General features: G+C 49.9%; 1 protein-coding gene across 10 annotated transcripts; it reads right to left on the bottom strand.

The window, feature by feature from the left end:
• Positions 512–19,216, bottom strand: ARHGAP30 (Rho GTPase activating protein 30). Of its 10 annotated transcripts, none has more exons than XM_021089539.1 (12): positions 18,777–19,213; positions 12,570–12,672; positions 9,281–9,425; positions 7,251–7,333; positions 6,974–7,081; positions 6,310–6,437; positions 5,209–5,380; positions 5,026–5,129; positions 4,873–4,950; positions 4,180–4,581; positions 2,980–3,245; positions 512–2,886 (listed from the first exon to the last, which is right to left on the bottom strand). In XM_021089539.1, exons 1-12 carry the CDS (start codon positions 18,871–18,873, stop codon positions 1,273–1,275), a joined length of 3,300 nt encoding a protein of 1,099 aa, XP_020945198.1. In that variant the 5' UTR covers positions 18,874–19,213; the 3' UTR covers positions 512–1,272. The 10 variants fall into 10 exon arrangements, with proteins under 10 accessions (XP_020945198.1, XP_020945203.1, XP_020945200.1 ...); XM_021089544.1 differs by having other exon boundaries at positions 9,281–9,421; positions 18,777–19,203; XM_021089541.1 differs by having other exon boundaries at positions 3,151–3,245; positions 18,777–19,202.

The following is a 20,196-nucleotide window of genomic DNA, read 5'->3' as shown; positions in this document are numbered from 1 at the left end:
AGAGGCTCACAGTTTCTGGGAGAGGCATCTTGATTCCCATTCTTTTTCAGTCAAGACCTACCCTCAAGTTGCGGGGGCGGTAATGAGACGAGTTCAGAGCCTGGAGCCAGACAAACTCGGGTCTCAGACCTAACTCTGCCACTTCTTGGCTCTGAAACCTTTGGCAAACCTTTTGACTTAATTTAGTTTCCTCATCTGTGAAATGGATTTACCTGTACCAACCTTTTAGAATTATTAAGTGGATTCAGAAAAATCAGGAGCATAGACTATGTGCACATAGAATACCTAGCCTTTACTGGCACATAATGAGCATTATGCAAATATAAGTTTCTCTTCCGCATTTCCTGACCACCATGAACCCAGCTCTAGTTTCCAGCCGCAGGTCTCTATGGCAACAACTGAGGAAGAGCACCCAAACAATAAAAGCAGAAAAGACAACGAATGGTCAAATATTTGAAAATATGATACCTGTCACTCAAGACTTTAATAAGAGTAATGAAACTCCACACTATTTACGTGTAAAAATACAACTTTTATTATGAGACATTGCCCCTTGGGATTCGTGGCCCCCAGCCTATCCAGACAAGTAGTCCCAGGGTGTAAGTGACATCATTCCCCTTCCCTGAAATAGGAAGTTATTCCGAAGGGAAAAGAAGAGGGCAGAGAGATCTGTACAAGACCTCTCTGTCTTGAGATGCAGGGAGGCAGAAAGTAGGGGAGCTAGGAAGGGAGCCTGTCCCTCCAACAAATACTACAGGGTTCAAAAAGTTTCTTGGACATGTTCCTCCTAAGCTGAGGAGCAGGAGGCGTTTAACAGCCCCAAAGTAGAACAAGGATGGGTAACTCTAGAAGTGTTTGTGTATAATAAGCTCCGATATGGCCCTGACCTCTGCCTTTACCCTGGACTTCCATGAAGAGAAGTTCATTGCCTCAGAGGATGGCAGGAACTTGGCTGGAGTTCCCCCGTCATTCTTCACTTTGAGAAACCTGTAAGTTTTTCTACCTACTCTTTGTTCCCTTTGGCCAATGACCCCACTCTCTGGGAACAGGATCTTGGTGACTCTTTCTGGAATCTCCTAAGGGATAAGTGCTTTGTGTCTGAGACAAGCTCAAGTAAACAGAGATAGTGCCTCTCACAGTCAAAGAGAAACTGGAGGGCCAAAACCTATAGGGTTGGGCACTACAGCTACTCAGGCTGCAGAAGAGACAGCTTCAGAAACCACGGAGTTTCAAGACAACTACTGTCCTCTTTGCCCTGTGGTCTGGTCCTAATCACAGTCCCTTCCCTTTCCCAGAGTTAGCCTGTGTTTCAAATGCATATGATCGGCGCTGGGGAGGCGCAAGGGGGTCAGGGAGCTGAGGTTCTTTAGGGGGCAGACTAAGCCGACTCCGGGATCCAGACCCTTCTGTGCCTTCAGCTGGGAGCTCCAGGCAGCTAAGGGGCCTAGAAGAATGGGCAGGGATCGTGCTATAGGGGGAGGTTTTAGGGATGAGGCTGTAGTCCCCAGCCCCAGTACAGGTCTGGGTCCGCCGAACGCTCTGAACTTCAGTCCTCTGGCGGTCCCGGGCCAGGGCAACAGCAGCATCAAAGGAAAGACTGCCCCCATTCCTCCAAGAGGAGCGGGAAGCTCTGGTACCCCAGGCCCTTTCCCCAGGAGTCCCATCAAGCCGGCCAGGCCTCGGGCATGGGTTTGCTGGTGCCACGTGGATCTTGCCACACATTGCAGTGGGCATTCTGGCAAACTGTGGTTTGGGAGGCACCACAGGCACAGAGCGGACCTGTTGGACCTGAACCAGGGTGGAAGCCAGGCGCATGCCCACACCACCAGCCGCGCCAAGGGGACTCGGCTGCCCCTCAGGCTCCATCTCCTCTGACTGGGGTGGCTGTGGGGCTGCCTGGTCTGTCTCAGTGGACTGGGCACTGCCCTCTCTGGCACTGTCAACCTCCAAAGACTCTATATCTGACCCGTCAGGGAGGGAGCCCTCTTCTAAATGGTCACTTGCAGCCCTCTGGTCTCCCTCAGCTTCTCCATCTCCAGTCTCCTGTTCCTGACTGACCTCCCCTGCTCTTCCTTCAGCTGCTGCTTCTGGGATTCTGCTGTCTTCACCATCTCCTTGATCTTCTCTTGTCTCTTGGTCCTCATTCCCCCTCTGTCCTTTGACCTCATCTTCTCTTTCAGCCTCTTCTTTGTGTACAACCTCCCAGCTCTCCCCAGCAATTTGCTTTTCCTGGGCGCCATGCTCTGGCTCCCTTCTGGCTTCTACTTGAGCTTCATCTCCTTCCTCAGCTTCGTCCTCTCTCTCAGTATTTCTTTCCTTCTCCTTGTCCTTACCCTGCTCTACTCCTGTTTCCTCCACACCTTTAACTTCCTCCTTACTCTCATCCTCCTCCTGACCTTTGGACTCTTCTTCCTTGGCCTCTGTGTCCTCTGTCTCTTCTCCACCTCCTTCCCTCAAACTGTCAATCACCTTTTGGCTTCCCTCAGGCTCCACTCCTTCCTCACTGGCCTCTTCACCCTCCACCTCGGTCTTTGGTCTCCTCTCAGCCTCCTCCCTGATGTCCCATCTGCTTCCAGGCTCAGCCTCCTTGCCCTCCCTATCTTCCTGGAATGCCTGCTCTCCGTCACCCTGTCCTGGAGCCTCCTGTCTTCCACACCCTGCTACCTTTTCCTCTAGACTGCCTGGACCCTCCCAGGTCAGGGGTTTGGGCCCCAGAAGGGGACTTAGGTCATCATAGGCACTCAGGAAGACTTCTTCCCCACTTTCTTCCTCTGCTTCAGGCCTGGGTTCAGGAGAGTCCAGGGAGCAGCAGCTGGGAGCCAGGACAAACTGCGCCTCATCCAGAGACAGGTCATCCAAGGGTGGTTCCACAGAGAATTCCTCCACCTGTAAACACCGTATTGTGGCTCAGGACCAGGTGGCCCTGTCCAAACCTCGGGATTCCTTACCACCCCCAAACGCAGCACAGCGCCTCCTTACCTGAGGCCCAACTCCCAGGAGCTCCTCCAGGTAGCCCATCCCAGGGTCGTCCTCCCCAGGGGAGAAGGCTGCTCCTGCTGGTTCTGCCTTGGCCACCTCCCCATCCTCCACCCCCACCCACTCGGGCTCTGAGCTGCTTGAGTCCTCTAGGAAGGAGAAGGAATCCTGCACCTCCTGGGACAGGCAGTCCTCCAGGGCAGGGGCCACATCCACTGGGCTTGAGTCAGCCAGGGGACCTGGGGCTGGACTTGCCTCCAAGTTCTCATCTGTTGGGAAAGAGATAGTTGCAGGAGTACAAAGGTCAAGACCAGCCCTGACCCTTTCCAGTATGAGTCTTCCCAGCATTGCTGCAGTATGGGCCCAGCATTCCCAGCATAGATACCCCATGTGGCTGATCTCTCAGACCAGTATTCCCAACTCTTGGCTTATAGCCATGTTTATTGAGCTCCTGCCAGGTGCCAAGCACTGTGCTGTACATTTTATGATGCATTATCCTATTTTCTCCACAAAACAACCCCATAATGTAGGGTATTTATCCCCATTGTACATATGAGGAAACTGAGACAGATATGTCCAGAGGTCACACATGCAATAAGTGGCACAGCCAAAGTTTGAATCCAAGGCTGCTTAACTCTGTACACCTTGTCCTTACGCAGTATCCTATGCTGCTTCAGTACTTTCTCATCATCGACACTTCAGGAACTGGAGTCAGAGCAAAGATCAGATCCTGGCTCTGCCTCCTCTTACCAAACTGCTAAACCTAAGTCTCAGGTCCCACTGCTGTAACATAAGGATAACAACAAGACCTGTGTCAACATTATGAGAAAAGGAGATGAGCTAATGCCTTCAAAGTCCTTAACAAAGCACATCGTAAGCTCTTGACAAATGTTAGCTATTAGTATTAATATTATTATTATTACTGTGATCTAGTCTATATTCCCACTTTGTATTTAGTAATTCCTGCTGTATATATCTGGCACAGATCCCCATTCTTGCACCTTTCAGTGATCTAAGGCTTCCAAGGATCCTCCCCATGTGAATTTCACACAACTTGAAAATATTACCGGATTCCTCCAATCTTGAATCCAAAGAGGCAGGTGAAGCTAACCACCCAAAGCCCACGGCAGATCCGCAACATCAGAGCCTCAGCCTAGAGTTCTAGTCCCCTGTTCCAGTCCTGGGCAATCCCTGAGTTCTCACCTGGGGGGCCAGGGCCCAGGCCAGGGCCAGGGCCAGGGCCGGAGGCAGGGCTTGGCCGGGGCTGTAGGGCGGGGTACTCAAGGCCACGGGTGAACCCAGCCAAGGAGATGTTAGAGATGATGTGTGGGGATATGTTGAGCATAGAGCTGATGTGTGGTGGGAGGTTGACATCATAGGGCTCTGAGATGTGGACTCCAGCACGGCGCTCTGCATGGCTGTTGCCCCCAGCACGGATTGCTGACCGCCCCGTTCGTGGTGTGCCTGGCTCAGAGCTCGTGCCACCCAGCGCCTCTGCCTCAGGCTCCTGTTCACCCTCTGCTGCTTCTGCAGAATCATTCTCCAAGCTCTCTGGCAGCAGCGGGCTTGGCCGGGGACTTCCGGATCCCACCAATCCCTCTGGCTCTGTGGAGGAGACAGCAGTAGGCAGGCAATAGCCTGGGCTGCAAGGGGCCTGGACACCTCAGAAAGGCTCTGAAGAGTGCCCATTGTTTTCTCTAACCTGGAAAGCACCAGGCCCAACTTCCCTTAGCCACTACTGCAAACTCTTCATAGTCAGCAGATCAAAGGCCACCCCACCTGCACATACTTAGGAACCCCCTTCTCTCCCTGCAGACACAGTCACTGGCCATCACTACCTACCTTCCCCCAAATAACCCCCCCGACACACACACAGTAGTGTACACCCATACTCACCATCATTGGCTCCAGCCACAGCACTCAGTGAGTCCATGCTCTTGGCTGGCCGCAGAGTCCCCTTATCGGATTTGTCTTCTGCAAGACAGTGATGTGTGTAGAGCCAGTGCCCAGCACACCCTCAGAGCTCCCTGTACATCTCCCCAGACTTACCCCTGTCCTCAGCACCCCGTGGAAATTTACGCTTGGTTTCATGACCAGAGCGACCCAGATTGAAGATGGATCTCCACTTCCTGACCTTCAAAGACCCCTTCCTCCTGGAGGGAGTGGAGAAATCACTGGGGTCAGAGCCTGGTGGTCAGTGCAGGGCAGAAGGGCCCAGGAAGGAGGCCTTACTTGTGCTCCGCAATCTCTATGATAGTGTGATAGGGCCGCATCTGTGGAGGTCCATCACCAGCCTGCAGGATGTTGGGCAGGTGGTAGGGTAGGGATCTTGGCATAAGGTCCTCAGGGCTGCCTAACACCCGGGCCCCAGGAAGTGGTCGCCATCCACTTTCCACCTCACCACCTAGGAAGAGAAGAGGAATCAGCCAGCCAGGAACAGAGGAGCTTTGGGTAACCAACTCCTCACTGCACCCTCCCACTTATCAACTACCAGGCTAGGGGTACGCTCAGGCCCCTGGAGGCAGACTCTCTGTGTCTAGCTCCTCAAGAGGGAGTCCTCAGGGACAAAGAGGGCCAGGAGCTCCCAGAACATTGTCCCATAGGGCCAGGGGTAGAAATGATCAGTCACTAGCCTTAAGAACTGGGACAATTGGAGTTCCCTGGTGGCCTAGTGAGTTAGGGATCTGGTGCTGTCACTACTGTGGCTTGGGTTACTGCTGTGGCACAGGTTTGATCCCTGGCCCAGGAAATTTCACAAGCCATGGGCATGGCCCCCCAAAAATTAAAAAAACAAAAACAAAAAACTGGAGTTCCTGTCGTGGCGCAGCAGAAACGAATCCAAGTAGGAATCATGAGGTTGCGGATTCAATCCCTGGCCTCGCTCAATGGGTTAAGGATCAGGCGTTGCCATGAGCTGTGGTGTAGGTTGCAGACATGGCTCGGACCTAGTGTTGCTGTGGCTGTGGCATAGGCCAGCGGCAACAGCACAGATTAGACCCCTAGCCTGGGAACCTCCATATGTCATGGGTGTGGCCCTATGATGACAAAAAAAGACAAAAAAAACAAAAACAAAACAAAACAAAAAAAACACTGAGATAATGATTAAGAAAGTGTGCCCTGGCTTGAGAGCAAAAGAGGCCTGCTCAGGTCCTGACTGTGCCATTATCTCTCCAAAGCCTTCTCCCCATGACCATGAGAAGCATCACTTTATGAGACTCAGTTCTATCATCTGCAAAGCAGGGAGACTGAATTAGATGATCTCAGAGCCCTCTATACTCTGACATGACTTCCCAGATAGAGAATGGTGATGAGGTGGATAGGAAGGACACTGACCAGAGAGAGCAGCACCCCCAAAGAGCTGGTCCACATGCGTGAGGATGAATTCCACGACAATGGACTGCACACGCACTTCCATGAACGCTGCTGTCCCGTTGAACCCTGAAGCCTCTATATCCTTAGACCTGTGGAGATGTGGAGTTATTCTTCCCTAGCCCCGCCACACTTCCCCATCTGAATTCTCCCTAGAACTACCTTATACCCTTTCTCCTGCATGTCATTGTTCTACACGCATGATTCAAGTTTCAAATACCACTTCCTCCAGGAAGCCTTCTTAGACACCCTCCTCACCTCTACCTCCTCTGCACACCAGGATGCCAGGTGTATAATAAATCTCAGGACTTCTCATAATTTACCTTGCACCACACGGAGTGACATGCAGGCCATTTCTCCATCTGCTCAACAAACATTTAATGGGGACCCCTGTCCTGCTCCAGTTCCTGAGCTCAGTGACACTTTGTAAGAAAATACAAAGGTCCTGCCCTTAGGGACTTTACTCAAGCTCAGAGAAGGAGCTCACATGGGTAATCCTGAACCTTCCTGTTTCTCACTGGCTTCTGTGAGACCCCTCTCCAGTGCACCCACACAGCCACACCCCATCCTCGAGCAGCCTAGGCTCCACCTCGGGTCACCACGCCAAGATCCCCACACATGTGCCCACCTCAGCAGGTTGGGGGCCCATACGATGGCCAGGTTGCGGGCATGCATGTTGGTCTGGGCACTGAATGAGGCCATGTGAACCAAGTGCCGCATGAGGAACTCCAGTGTCCTGCAGAAAGGGGGCCGCAAGGGGCAGAGGTCACATGGGGAACACACAGGCTGGGGTAGGATTGAGGTGTGGGAGAAAAGAGAAGTGACAAGCCAAGGCCCCAGGTGGAGAGAGAGCTTGGGCTGAGAGAGGGGAGTTGAGACTCTGGGTGGGGAGGGGCTCCACACACCTGTAGTTTGCGACAGGGAGTTCTCGAAGCACTTCTAGAATCTTGACCAAGCGCTCAGGTTCCAACTGCACTGCCACAGCTTCCTGGTTGGGAGGAAGGGTTCAAGAAGCAGGAGTCAGGGACCTAGGGCTGCCCTGGCTCACTCCCCAGAGCTCTGAGCCAAACTCTCAGAACAAACTGTGCTGTACCCACGCTCTCCCATGCCCTGGATCTTCAAAACCCAGTCACGTAGCAGACAGAATATGGGACCCACAAGACCTGCAGCTGAATCTTGGCTATGCTTCGTGACCTTGAGTAATTCACTGCCACTCTCTGCTTTAGCATCCTTATCAATAATGCTCTGGTGGCATTCCCCTTGTGGCTCAGCAGTAATGAACCTGACCAGTACCCATGAGGACACAAATTTGATTCCCTGGCCTCACTCAGTGGATTAAGGATCCAGCGTTGCCGTGAGCTGTGGTGTAGGTCGCAGGTGTGGCTTGGATCTGGCGTTGCTGTGGCTGTGGTGTAGGCTGGCAGCTGGAGCTCCCATTTGACCCCTAGCCTGGGAACTTCCATATGCCGAAGACGCAGCCCTAAAAACAAAAAGACAGAGTTATAATGTTCTGGTACTGGAATGCATCAGTGGGTCCACCCTTCGGGTGCCCCAGGAGCCAAGGAATTCCTTCAAGGTGTCCAGGAAGGCCTATGCCCACCCAGTCTGGCCTATATGGGCTGAATGGCATGCCCTGCTGTTTGGAACCATTAAATGATGTTGTGTTCAATAAAATGCAACTTAATTTAAAAGTGTTACTCAATTAAGACAGCACTTTTGGAGTTCCTTTGTGGCTCAGTGGGGGTTAAGAGCAAAACACAGTGTCTGTGAGGATACAGTTTCCATCCCTGGCCTCCCTCAGTGGATTAAGGATCCCATGTTGCTGCAAGCTGCTGCACAGGTCTCAGATGTGGCTTGGATCTGGTGTTGCTGTGGCTGTGGTGTAGGCTGGCAGCTGCAGCCCCAATTCTACCCCTGGCTCAGGAACTTCCATATGCCCCAGGTGAGGCTTAAAAAAAGAAAGAAACTGTAAATGAACTATAATGGAAAAAATAAAAATCATTAAAAAAAAAAAGATAGTACTTTTTTTTTTTTCTTTTTTCTTTTTAGGGCCGCACATGCAGCATATGGAAATTCCCAGGCTAGGGGTAGAATTGGAGCTACAGCTGCCGGCCTACACCACAGCCACAGCAACACGGGATCTGAGCTGTGTCTCCAACCTACACCATAGCTCATGGCAATGCCGAATCCCCGATCCACTGAACAAGGCCAGGGATCAAACCCACATCTTCATTATATACTACTTGGATTCCTTTCCGCTGCGCCACAACAGGAACTCCCAAAAGATAGCACTTTTGTCATATATTTTCTTATTCAAAAGGTGTTCAACTCTAGAGTTTCTGCTGTGGTGCAGTGGGTAATGATCCAGCTGGTCTCTGTGGCATTGCCAGATTCCATCTCGGCCTAGCACAATGGGTTAAGGATCCAGCTTTGCCACAGCTGTGGTGTAGGTCACAGATGTGGCTTGGATTTGATCCCCCGGCCCGGGAACTTCCATGTGCCATGCAGGTGCAGCCAAAAACAAACAAAACAAAACAAAACAAAACAAAAAAGATGTTCACCATATAATCACAGTTCATGGAGAGGCATGCTTAAAAATTTTTTGACTTTCTAAAAGGTTTCTCATTCTCTTAAATATAGGGAAGCTCCGGTCTAGGTGATTTCCAAGGACTTTCCAGCTTCTACTCTCTGCCTGGCCTCTACTCTCCCCAAGTCTTGCCCTGCACTGTGTGCAGTTTGCAGACCTTAGGAAAAGGAAAGACAGTGAAGAAGATAGCAGGGCTAGGAGATTTGAAGGGGAGGGGTCTTTTCATCTTCCTGTGGTCTCTGTCATTCAGAATCCCTAGGCTCTGTCTGGCATTGGACGCACCTGGGATGTCAGAACCAGAGCAGCCACCCTCAGCCTTCTGTTCCACCCCGCTGCCTCTCAACTCACAGCAAACTTGTCATAGAGCCGATAAGTCAGCAGGGGGTCTGGCAGCTCTCTGAAATAGGCCTTGCACAGCGAAGAGACGCAGTGAATGTCCTGAAGGTAAACATCTCGCCGCAGGTCTGGCTTCCGCTCAGCCTCAAACTCCTGCCTGGGGAGGTGGAGAGTGGTCAGGAGTGGTGGGGGTATGGGGGGTTGTGGGGAGAGGGGGGAGCTATAGAGGTGGAGTCCAGGCATGCTCGAGGGTCAACATGTATGAAACTTGGACCGAAGCCATTGGGTTGTGTATATACATGAGAAAGCAGGTATAAGGCGTTGTATCTGTCAACATGCAAAGTGGATGTGAGGGTGGGTAAGTGGATGGGTAGGTGGGTTTATGCATGAACAGGGGTAAATGTCAGGATGTAGCTGTAGGTGTGAGTAGCAATGGAGGGGTCTGTAGGAGTCGGAGAAGTGGGGTGGGGGAAGACTAAATGTGTGTTTCTGGGTCTGTGTAAAGATGGCTGAGTGTAGGGGTTCCCGTCATGGCTCAGCAGAAATGAATCTGACTAGCATCTGTGAGAATGCAGGTTCAATCCCTGGCCTCACTCAGTGGGTTAAGGATCTGGTGTTGCCGTGAGCTGTGGTGTAGGCCGAAGATGTGGCTCGGATCCTGCTTTGCTGTGGCTGTGGTGTAGGCTGGCAGCTATAGCTCCATTTTGACCCCTAGCCTGGGAACCTCCATGTGCCGGGGTGCAGCCCTAAATAGACAAAAGACAAAAAAATAGTAATAATAAAAAAAGATTGCTGAGTGTAACTCTTAGAAGGAAACTAAGTGTAAATTTACATGACCTTGGATCAGGCAACAGTTTCTTGGATATGACACCAAAAGCACCAGAAACCAAAGGAAAAAAAGATAAATTTAATATCAAAATTACAAACTATTGTGTTAGAAAGGACAGTTTTGAGAAAATGAAGACAACCCACAGAATGGGAGAACATATTTACAGATCATAGATTTAATAAGTGGCTAATATTCAGGATATATAACAACTCTTACAACTCAAAAGAGACAAATAACCTAATTTTATGGTTTATTTTATTTTTATTCTTTTTAAAAAATTTAAACTATTTTTTTTTTTTTTTTGTCTTTTTGTATTTTCTAGGGCTGCACCCAAGGCATATGTAGGTTCCCAGGCTAGGGGTCCAATCGGAGCTGTAGCTGCCGGCCTACACTGCAGCCACAGCAATGTCAGATCCGAGCGGTGTCTGCGACCTACAACACAACTCACGGCAACGCCGGATCCTTAAGCCACTGAGCAAGGCCAGGGATCCAACCCGCAACCTCATGATTCCTAGTCGGATTCTTTTCCTCTGAGCCACAACAGGAACTCCTAAACTATTTTTTTTTTCTTTGGCTGCGGCCGTGGCATGTGGGAGTTTCCTGGCCAGGGATCAAACCAGTTCCACAGCTGTAACCAGAGCCACAGCAGTGACAATGCCAGATTCTTAACTCACTAGGCCAGCAGGAAAATCCCTAAAATGCACAAAAATTTTGAATAGACATTTCCCCAAAGAAGATACACAAATAGCTACTAAGCACACAGAAGGTGTTCAACATCATTAGCTACTAGAGAAATGCAAATAGAGATAAAATATCCCCTCATACCCATTAGGGCAGCTATAGTCAAAACCACACAGAATTACAAATACTGGCAGGGATATGGAGAAATTGGAACGCTCCTATATTGCTGGTAGAAATGTAAAATGATGCAATTTCTTTTTCTTTTTTTTGTCTTTTGTCTTTTTGTTGTTGTTGTTGCTATTTCTTGGGCCGCTCCCGCGGCATATGGAGGTTCCCAGGCTAGGGGTCCAATCGGAGCTGTAGCCACCGGCCTACGCCAGAGCCACAGCAACTTGGGATCCGAGCCGCGTCTGCAACCTACACCACAGCTCACAGCAATGCCGGATCCTTAACCCACTGGGCAAGGCCAGGGATCGAACCCGCAACCTCATGGTTCCTAGTCAGATTCGTTAACCACTGCGCCACGACGGGAACTCTAAATGATGCAATTTCTATGGAAAACAATTTGGCAGTTGTTTAAAAAATTCAACATAAGAGTTACCACATGACCCAGCAATTTCAATCCTAGGTATATACTCAAGAGAATTGACACCGTATTGATATGAATATAAATTATTGAAACCATGTTTATACAAAATATGTGTTCATGAACGTTTATATCAGCATTATTCATAATAGCCAAAAGGTGGAAACAATCCAAATAGCTACCAATGGATGAATGGATAAACAAAATGTGGTAACACCACACAATGGAATATTATTCAGCCAAAAAAGAAATGAGGCGTTCCTGTTGTGGCTCAGTGGAAATGAATATGACTGGTATCCATGAGGACTCAGGTTTGATCCCTGGCCTCGTTCAGTGGGCTAAGGATCCGGCATTGCCGTGAGCTGCTGTGTAGGTTGCAGCTGCAGCTTGGATCCTGCGTTGCAGTGGCTGTGGTGTAGGCTGGCAGCTACAGCTCCGATTCAACCTCTAGCCTGGGAACCTCCAAATGCTGCGAGTACAGCCCTAAAAAGACAAAAAGAAAGGAAGGAAGGGAGGGAGGATGGAAGGAGGGAAGAAATGAATATTGGTACATGCAATATTTGTGAACCCCGAAAACATGCTAAGCAAAAAAAGCCAGGTACAGAAAATTACAATTATATGATTCCATTTATATGAAATGTCCAGAATAGGCAAATCCATAGAGACAGAAGGTGGACTCATGGTTGCCAGGGCCTGGGAGAGAGAAGTGTGGAGTGACTTGCTGATGGGTACAGGTTTCTTTGGGGGTTGATGAAATGTTCTGCAATTAGATAGTAATGGTGGTCGCACAACCTTGTAAATATACTGAAAACCACTGAACTGTACATTTTTAAAGTTTTATTGAAGTATAGTTGATTTACAATACTGTGATAATTTCTGCTGTACAACTAAAGTGATTCAGTTTGAATTGTAACTTTTAAATGATGCATTTTATGGCATGTGAATCATATCTAATTTTTTTCTTTTTAAAAGCTGAGCGGACGCCTGTGGGAGTGGAGATATGTGTGTGTGCACATGTGTGCACATGCATGCACACAGGCTAGCCTGTGAGGAGTGTGGGGCATGGTCTTAACCTTTCCTGAGGAGACTGGAGCTCCTCCCTTGGTACTGACCTCTCATCTATGTTTCCTTCTCCGCACTTCCCCTCACCCCTCTGGCTCCCTAGCCTCCTGGTCATAGAGCCCTCCCCTCACTGCCTGACTCACCGAAGCTTCTGGATGTTGGAAGAGACCCCTGAGAGGCGGTAGATCCCATCCACCACTCCATATTCCTCCACAAACTCTGCACAGCTCCTTAGCACCTGGGGTACTGGGACACAGAGGAGGCAAATAAAGAAAAATCAGAAGGACTGGAAGGTCAGAAGCTATGGGCGTCTGAGAAATGGACACATCAGGCAAGGGAATTAAGGGAGATTGAAGGCAAACCTCTTGGAACAAAAAGTTGTCAGGGAGTTCCCATCGTGGCTCAGAGGTAATGAACCTGACTAGGATCCATGAGGACGTGGGTTCGATCTCTGGCCTCACTCAGTGGTTTAAGGATCTGGCATTGCCGTGAGCTATGGTGTAGGTCACAGATGCGGCTCGAATCTGGTGTTGCTGTGGCTGTGGTGCAGGCCGGCAGCTACAGCTTCTATTTGACCCCTAGCCTGGGAACTCCCATATGTTGTGGGTGTGGCCCTAAAAAGGCAAAAAAAAAAAAAAAGTTGTCAGAAAGATTTTTTTTTTTTTTTGTCAGAAAGATTTTTACAGGACATCAGCTCCAACCTACCAACCTATTAAAATCTCTCTGCCGGAGTTCCCCTTGTGGCTCAGTGGTTAACGAATCCAATTAGGAACCATGAGGTTTTGGCCTTGCTCAGTGGATTAAGGATCCAACATTGCCGTGACCTGTGGTATAGGTTGCAGATGCGGCTTGGATCCCAAATTGCTGTGGCTCTGGCGTAGGCCGGTGGCTACAGCTCCAATTAGACCCCTAGCCTGGGAACCTCCATATGCCACAGGTGAAGCATATGGAGAAAAAAGCAAAAAAAAAAAAAAAAAAAAAAAAGACAATAAAATAAAATCTCTCTGCCCATTGGGTCTAGAGTCTTTTGGGTTTTGTTTGTTTGTGTGCTTTTTAGGGTGGCACCCACAGCATATGGAAGTTCCTAGGCTAGGATTAGAGTCAGAGCTATAGCTGACAGCCACAGCCGCAGCAACACAGGATCCCCAACCCATTGAGAGAGGCCAGGGATGGAACCCGCATCCTCATGGATACTAGTGGGATTCGTTTTTGCTGCGCCACAATAGGAACTCCCTGGGTTTAGAGTCTTGGCATAACCCCTGCCCCTGCCCCTCCATACTGCCCATTCCTGTTAGAAAGTTCTGCCTTTGTTGACCTGAAATGTGTCTCCCTGTAATTACTAGCTGCTACTACAGCAATTTTAAAGAGGCACCAGTCTGCTTGGAAGAGGAGTCCGGGTAAAGGATTGGTCTTGAAACTGCTTTTAACTCTTACTCTACATAAGATAAAGGAACATTAGCTTTTCCAACCAAAATGAGACAGAATTGATGGGCACTACTGTGAAGCACCTCCTCCAGTAAGCAAGTGCATAGATGTTAGGTCTGTCATAGGAAGGTACACAAAATTGTGACAGACCTTCAGACAGGTCAGTTCAGGAGAGAAGTGCTGGTGTTGCCAAGCACTGTGCATTAGACAAGAAAAGTAAGGATCAAAGAAGTAGCAGTTCCCGCCATGGTTCAGTGGTTAACGAATCTGACCAGGAACCATGAGGTTGGGGTTCAATCCCTGGCCTCGCTCAGTGGGTTAAGGATCTGGTGTTGCCAGTGAGCTGTGGTGTAGGTCGCAGACGTGGCTCAGATCCTGCACTGCTGTGGCTCTGGTGTAGGCAGCTACAACTCCGATTGGACCTCTAGCCTGGGAACCTCTATATGCCTTGGGTGTGGCCCTAGAAAAGACAGAAAGACAAAAAGACAAAAAAAAAAAAAGAAGAAGAAGAAGAAGAAGAAGTAATGAGTGCCTGGTGTCACCCAGCTAGAGCCAGGATTCAAATACAAAAAGCTGTATTATCTCTTCCTACTTCAGACCCCTCCCCAGTTACTAGATTGTAAACTCCTTAAGGACAAGGACAAAGTATGACCCATTTTACTGTTTCTTCTATTATCTGCCATGGTTTATCCTCAGATACCATGTGTTGAATCTCATCTCCATAAGGCCACATATTTCTTTTTTCTTTCTCTGTTTTTTTTTTTTTTTTTTTTTTTTCGGCCTTTTGTCTTTTTTAGGGCCACACCCGCAGCATATGGAGGTTCCCAGGCTAGGGGTCTAATCGGAGCTGTTGCCACTGGCCTATGCCAGAGCCACAGCAACGCCAGACCTGAGCTGCATCTTCAGCCTACACCACAACTTACGGCAATACCAGATCCTTAATCCGCAGGGCGAGGCCAGGGATCGAACCCACAACCTCATGGTTCCCAGTCTGATTCATTTCCACTGTGCCATGATGAGAAAACTCCCAAGGCCCCATCTTTCTAAAGTCTTTCCATGCTTTGCTACAAACATGCTCTGCCACACCCTAATCTTCAACGCTTACTTTACAGACACAGAATGAAATATTAACTGCTCAACCTGGTATGTTGTATGAGACTCTTCACAATGCAAGTCTAGCTGCCATTCCAGCCTTAGCTCCAGCCAGTTCCCCCAAGAAATCCCATGATCCTTCGTTACTCCGTGGACAAGATTTGGTACCATCACTCATGTTATTCCCTTGCCTGGAAATGCACTCCTCTCTGGCTCCGCTTGGTGAACTCCTATATATTCCTCAAACATTACCTCCAATTCTGAACTCTGTGCTTTTATGTGTGTTATAGTTCCCACAGTCCTTTGTTTATATCTATACTATACCGCTTAGTGTATTTTGTTATGATTAGTGTATTTCGTATCTATACCTTCTGACAAACAGTAACATCCTCTTCAGCATCTAGCACAGTGTTGAAACAGAACAGGTGCTCAACAGATGTTTATCAAATTACTCAATGAATTAGTCAATGAACTGAAGATCTTATAGAGAATATTGCCTAAGACAAAACATTGAGTCCAATTAACTGAGACTCACCGGAGAAATCCCTGTCATGAGATCGTGTCAGAGAAAGCTGTGATTCTCTTAAGCCACCTGTTTTTTCCTATGGCTTTCTGGATTTTATAATTGATTAGGTTTACCTCTTTACTTAACTACTGGAAAGCTCAGACCCCCATCCCTATAGGAGCCATATAGTCGACCTAGGATGCATTTCTGGGTACTGTGTACAGATCTTACCCATCTTGTTTTCCCTTCAACTCAGTTCCTCCAGTTATTGGTTCTTTGTGTAAAGGCTTGGGTTTGGGGAGTCATCCATCCCAAGCTCTTTGTGGAATTAAGTAAGATAGAAATACAGACTGAAGGAAGTCAATAAACCCATCAACCACTATTTTAAACCCTCCTTATATGACTTGATGTCCACACCCTTTACCCTCCTGCACCCCAAGCCAAGACTTGGGTGAGAAACGGAAAGCATCGATAGTGCAAAAATTTAAGGAAACACTCACTCTTAGGGTTGCGCAAGTGCCCGCTGAGCACATGCACGATCTTGTGAGTCAATGCCTCCTTAAGAAAGAAGCACCTAGGTTACTTGACCAGCCCTAAGAGGGAAATCTTCCTTAAATTTTGCACCCTAGTCACCTCTCTTGCTTCACTTTAGTCCTAGCCTTACGTTCACCATCTATCCCTTCAGGACCTGTGCCCAGTTGCCAGGGTCCCCCTGACCTCGGGTTCCCCCTACTGAATGCAGAGATGGGGCAGACTCTCCTCATTCAAGCTGTTGCTCTTCTCTGAGTGACTAATGCTACCCCAGCTCCTTAGGCCACCACTCTGTTGATTCATAAATAGTTCACTGCCACCTAAACCCCAGGTTCTTTTCACACGAAATGCAACCAAACCAGATAGTCCTCACCCCATCTTTCTCTGTTGATTGTGAATCTCCACAGAATGCCTTTTAAAAAGGCCTTCGAGAGCCTAAGGAGTCAGAGCCAGAGATGAAATGGATCAAAGAGATGGGAGAAGAGATAACAGGCTCAGAGAGATGGAGAAGTCAAGGAAATAGAGATCAGAGAAATGGGGTCAGAGATAAAAGTTAGAGACAGAGTTAGGGTGGCAGAGTCAAAGGGATAGAGACACAAGGAAATCAGTGTAATTTCCGGAGGAGGGCCTGAAGCTTAGGAACCTAGAGAATCAGAAACCTGAACAAGGTATCAAAGAGACAAAGATTAGGAAAAAGACGGACTTCATACATGTAAGTGCTTGGGGAAGAAAAGACGCATCTAGGATAAAGAGCTAGGAGAAGGCGCTGAGATGGAGTGGGGCTGCAGGGATGGGGAACCAAAAAAATCAAGGAGGATGAATTAACCAGAAATACAACTCCCCACTGGCCTGGGCTTGCTTTCTTTCTCTCATCCATCCTTCCTTCTTTTTTCTCTTTACTTGTTTTCTTTCTTTCTTTCTTTCTTTCTTTCTTTCTCTTTCTTTTTTTTTTTTTTTTTTTTGTTGCACGCTGCACCTTCACAGCCACCCACTGCAGTCAGAGCCTTAACCCACAGAGGGAACTCCTGGGCTTTCATTTTTGCTGGGTCTTGGCTTAAAGAGAGAAACCATCACCAGCCTCTCTCTGTCCTTCCACTTTCCACCTGTCTGTGTCACGGGGAACTGGGCAAGGCTGCCGCTGCTGCTCTGCTGCCCAGGATACCCCTCCACCCTTGGGCTCAAGTGAGGTTCTGGTGAAGGGTAGGAGGTGCTTCTGTCTCTCTCTGGGATTCACCAGGATTCAGGCCCAGAAACAGATGTCTATCCCTTCCAGAGAACACGACTTTCACCTTCTAGGAATGTGGACAGAGCCCAGGAAGGGTTGCAGGATTGGAATCTAGGCTAGCTATGAGTTCAGTGTTTGAAAATGAGGTTGGCAGGGGGGCCACAGGAAAGGACAACACCAGAATGAGGAGGCTGAACTGAGGGTTTGCAGACACCTGGAAGAACATCAGCCCCAATTAAATCATGTGGCCCTTGATCAAGAGTTGTCTTTCAAGAGGAATCCCTTGCAAAGGTGTCAGCCCTGGGCTAGCCGCTGGGCTCTGCCCCAGAAGAAAAGAAAGGCACTGAGAAGCCACTTCAGCTGTCTAACACCCTTTGTTGGGGCTGGCCTTTGCCTTAACTGAGGCCAGTGGGGATGGGGGCCTCTGGGGGTGGGGGGGAGAAAAGGGGAAGGAGGTGTCTGGGGACATAGGGGCGGGGCTAAGAGCAGGAAATGAGCTGGGAACCACCATCGCCCTCCCTCCACTGCCGGGAGCCACAGCCCAGAGCTGAGAAGAGGACAAAGAGGAAATGACAGATTGGGGTGGGGTGGGGGTGCGGTGGGGGGGGCGGAAATCGTGCCCATCTTTGGGAGGAGCTCGAAGTACCAAAAACAAGCTGGAGTGGGCAGCCAGGATACCTGTGTTCAGTGCCAAATCAAATCAAGAAATGTTTTTGAGTGTCTGCTCCACACCAAGCACAGTGGAGCAGATGTCCCTGGTCCTGCTGGTTTCTAAGCCCCCTCCGAGGTAACTCAGGAAGGATGCTGGGCAAGCTCCACAGGCAGTCCCCACACCCATCCTCCTTTCCTTGTGCCCTCCACCCCCACCTTCAAACCGGGCCCCAGGCCGTCTCTCCTACTCTTCGGCTCTTCCCCATTTTAGCAGCTTCTTCCCTCACCCTCCACTTTGAACCTGTTTCTCCTTTGCTCAGGGAGAACCAGAGAATCAGAGAGACTGGGGGAGGGGACTATCCCACCCCACAGCTTCACCCGGGGCCCAGCAAGGCTGCAGAGGAACCAGAGCCTCCTAACTTCGTCTCCTCTAACCAAGAAACCCCCGTGGTCCCCATGTGCCATCCTCTGACTCTCCAGAGGCCCTTCTCCCGCCTCCTTTCATTCAGACCCAAGGACCCTCCATTGCCCTCCCTTCCGCCTCTCATCTCCTGACCCTGTCATCTCAGCTTCCTTCTCCTGTCCCCAGCTGTCACCCTCTCACCTCCGTTTCTTCGACCTCTCCTGGGTTTCCAGTGTCTCCATACCCGCCTCTCAGTGGTGCCTTGGTGTCCCCGTTCTCACTCTGAGTCCCTCAGAGTCTTCACCCCCAGTTAGTCACACAAGGGAGCTACTGCGCCTTCTTCACTGAGCCACATTTCCTGCCTCGCCCGTTAATCAGTCTCCTGGGGGTAACCCCAAGCCCCTGCCCCTTCTCCGTGAACTTCTGGGCACTGTTTCTGTACCCTCAGACTGGATCAGGCTGGAGAAGCTCCGTGCCTCCCCATCCACCCAACAGCAGCTCCGGGTTGGCCTCCTTACCCTCCTGGCCTGAGTTCTGCAGGTGCTCCTGCAAGTCACACCCAAACACCCGCTCCTTCGAGCTGCCCTTCTTCTTTCCTTTCTGCCGAGACTTCATGGCCGGAGCCCCAGGGCTCTGGCCCAGCCACCTCTGTCCCCCAAGACCTTTGCCCTACTGGTCCCCCATGGGATCCCAAGCCAGCCTCTGGGCTTGGCCCGGCCCCAGGGGGCAGGGCTCCGAACTGGGGGGTGGAGGGTGGCCTGGGCAACGGACAGCAGCTCCTGCCTCTGGGGCCCCGGCCACACGGAAGTAGCTGTGGAAGAGGAAGCTGCCAGGACCCTGGCAAAAAGCTGTGTCTCGTGGCCGGGCCTGGCACTCGCCCTTCTCGCCCCACTCAGCCCTGGAGGGGCAGGAAGCTGTGCAGCTCCTTAAACCCACTTCCTGTTAGAGCATCTTTGCAACCACAGGGCTGGGGTGGGGGAGGTAGCTGACATTCACATCCTCACCCATTGCTGGGCCTTCGCTCATTGGTCAAGAGGACGTGATGTCAGAGCCCTAGGGTGGGGTGGTAGCGCCTGGAGCGTGAGCAGGTGACTGACACCCTTGGAGATCAGAATTCTAGGGTCTGAGGTGGAGACCAGAGACTTGCTTAGGAGCAGAGCAACACAGGGCTGTTCAGGGCACACCCAGGAGGCAGGATGCCCAGGCTCTGCACCTGATGGCCTGTAGTCTCAGTCAAGTCACGTTACTCCGCTGAGCCTCAGTTTCCACACATATTTAAAATAGGAAGACAGTGGAATTCCCTGGTGGCTCAGTGGGTTGAGGATCTAACATTGTCGCTGGTGTGGCTCGCGTGGCAGCTGTGGCAGGATTTGATCCCTGGCCCAGGAACATCTGCATGTCTCAGCCATGGCCAAAAGTAAAAAATGAAGAGAGTGAACTAGATGATCTTTAAATCCTTCCAATTCTGGGAGTTCCCGTTGTGGCTCAGCAGTAACAAACTTGACTAGTATCCACAAGGATTCGGGTTCGATCCCTGGCCCCACTTAGTGTGTTAAAGCATCCAGCGTTGCCATAAGCTGTGGTGTAGCTAGGTTGAAGATGTGGTTCAGATCTGGCATTGCGATGGCTGTGGTGTAGCTGCAGCTCCAATTCGACCCCTAGCCTGGGAACTTCCATATGCCTTGGGTGCAGCCCTGAGAGACAAGCAGAAACAAAAATAAATAAATAAATGTGTTCCCAATTCTAGCTTTCTGTGGAACTCATTTGAGTTTCTGGTTCTTTGCCTGTAAAAAAGTATATACTGCTGTCTACTTTCCAGGCCTGTCACAGACTCCAGTGCAATACAGGATGTAAAATACTGCCAACTAAGGCACTGCTTATCTTGGAAGGAGTCCTAGCTCCTACCTAGGGACTCTGAGAGATGGCTGAAGGTCTTGT

The sequence above is a fragment of the Sus scrofa genome, chromosome 4 (assembly GCF_000003025.6).
Source record: "Sus scrofa isolate TJ Tabasco breed Duroc chromosome 4, Sscrofa11.1, whole genome shotgun sequence".
Lineage (NCBI taxonomy): Eukaryota > Metazoa > Chordata > Mammalia > Artiodactyla > Suidae > Sus > Sus scrofa.
This window is presented reverse-complemented; position numbering and strand designations above follow the sequence as displayed.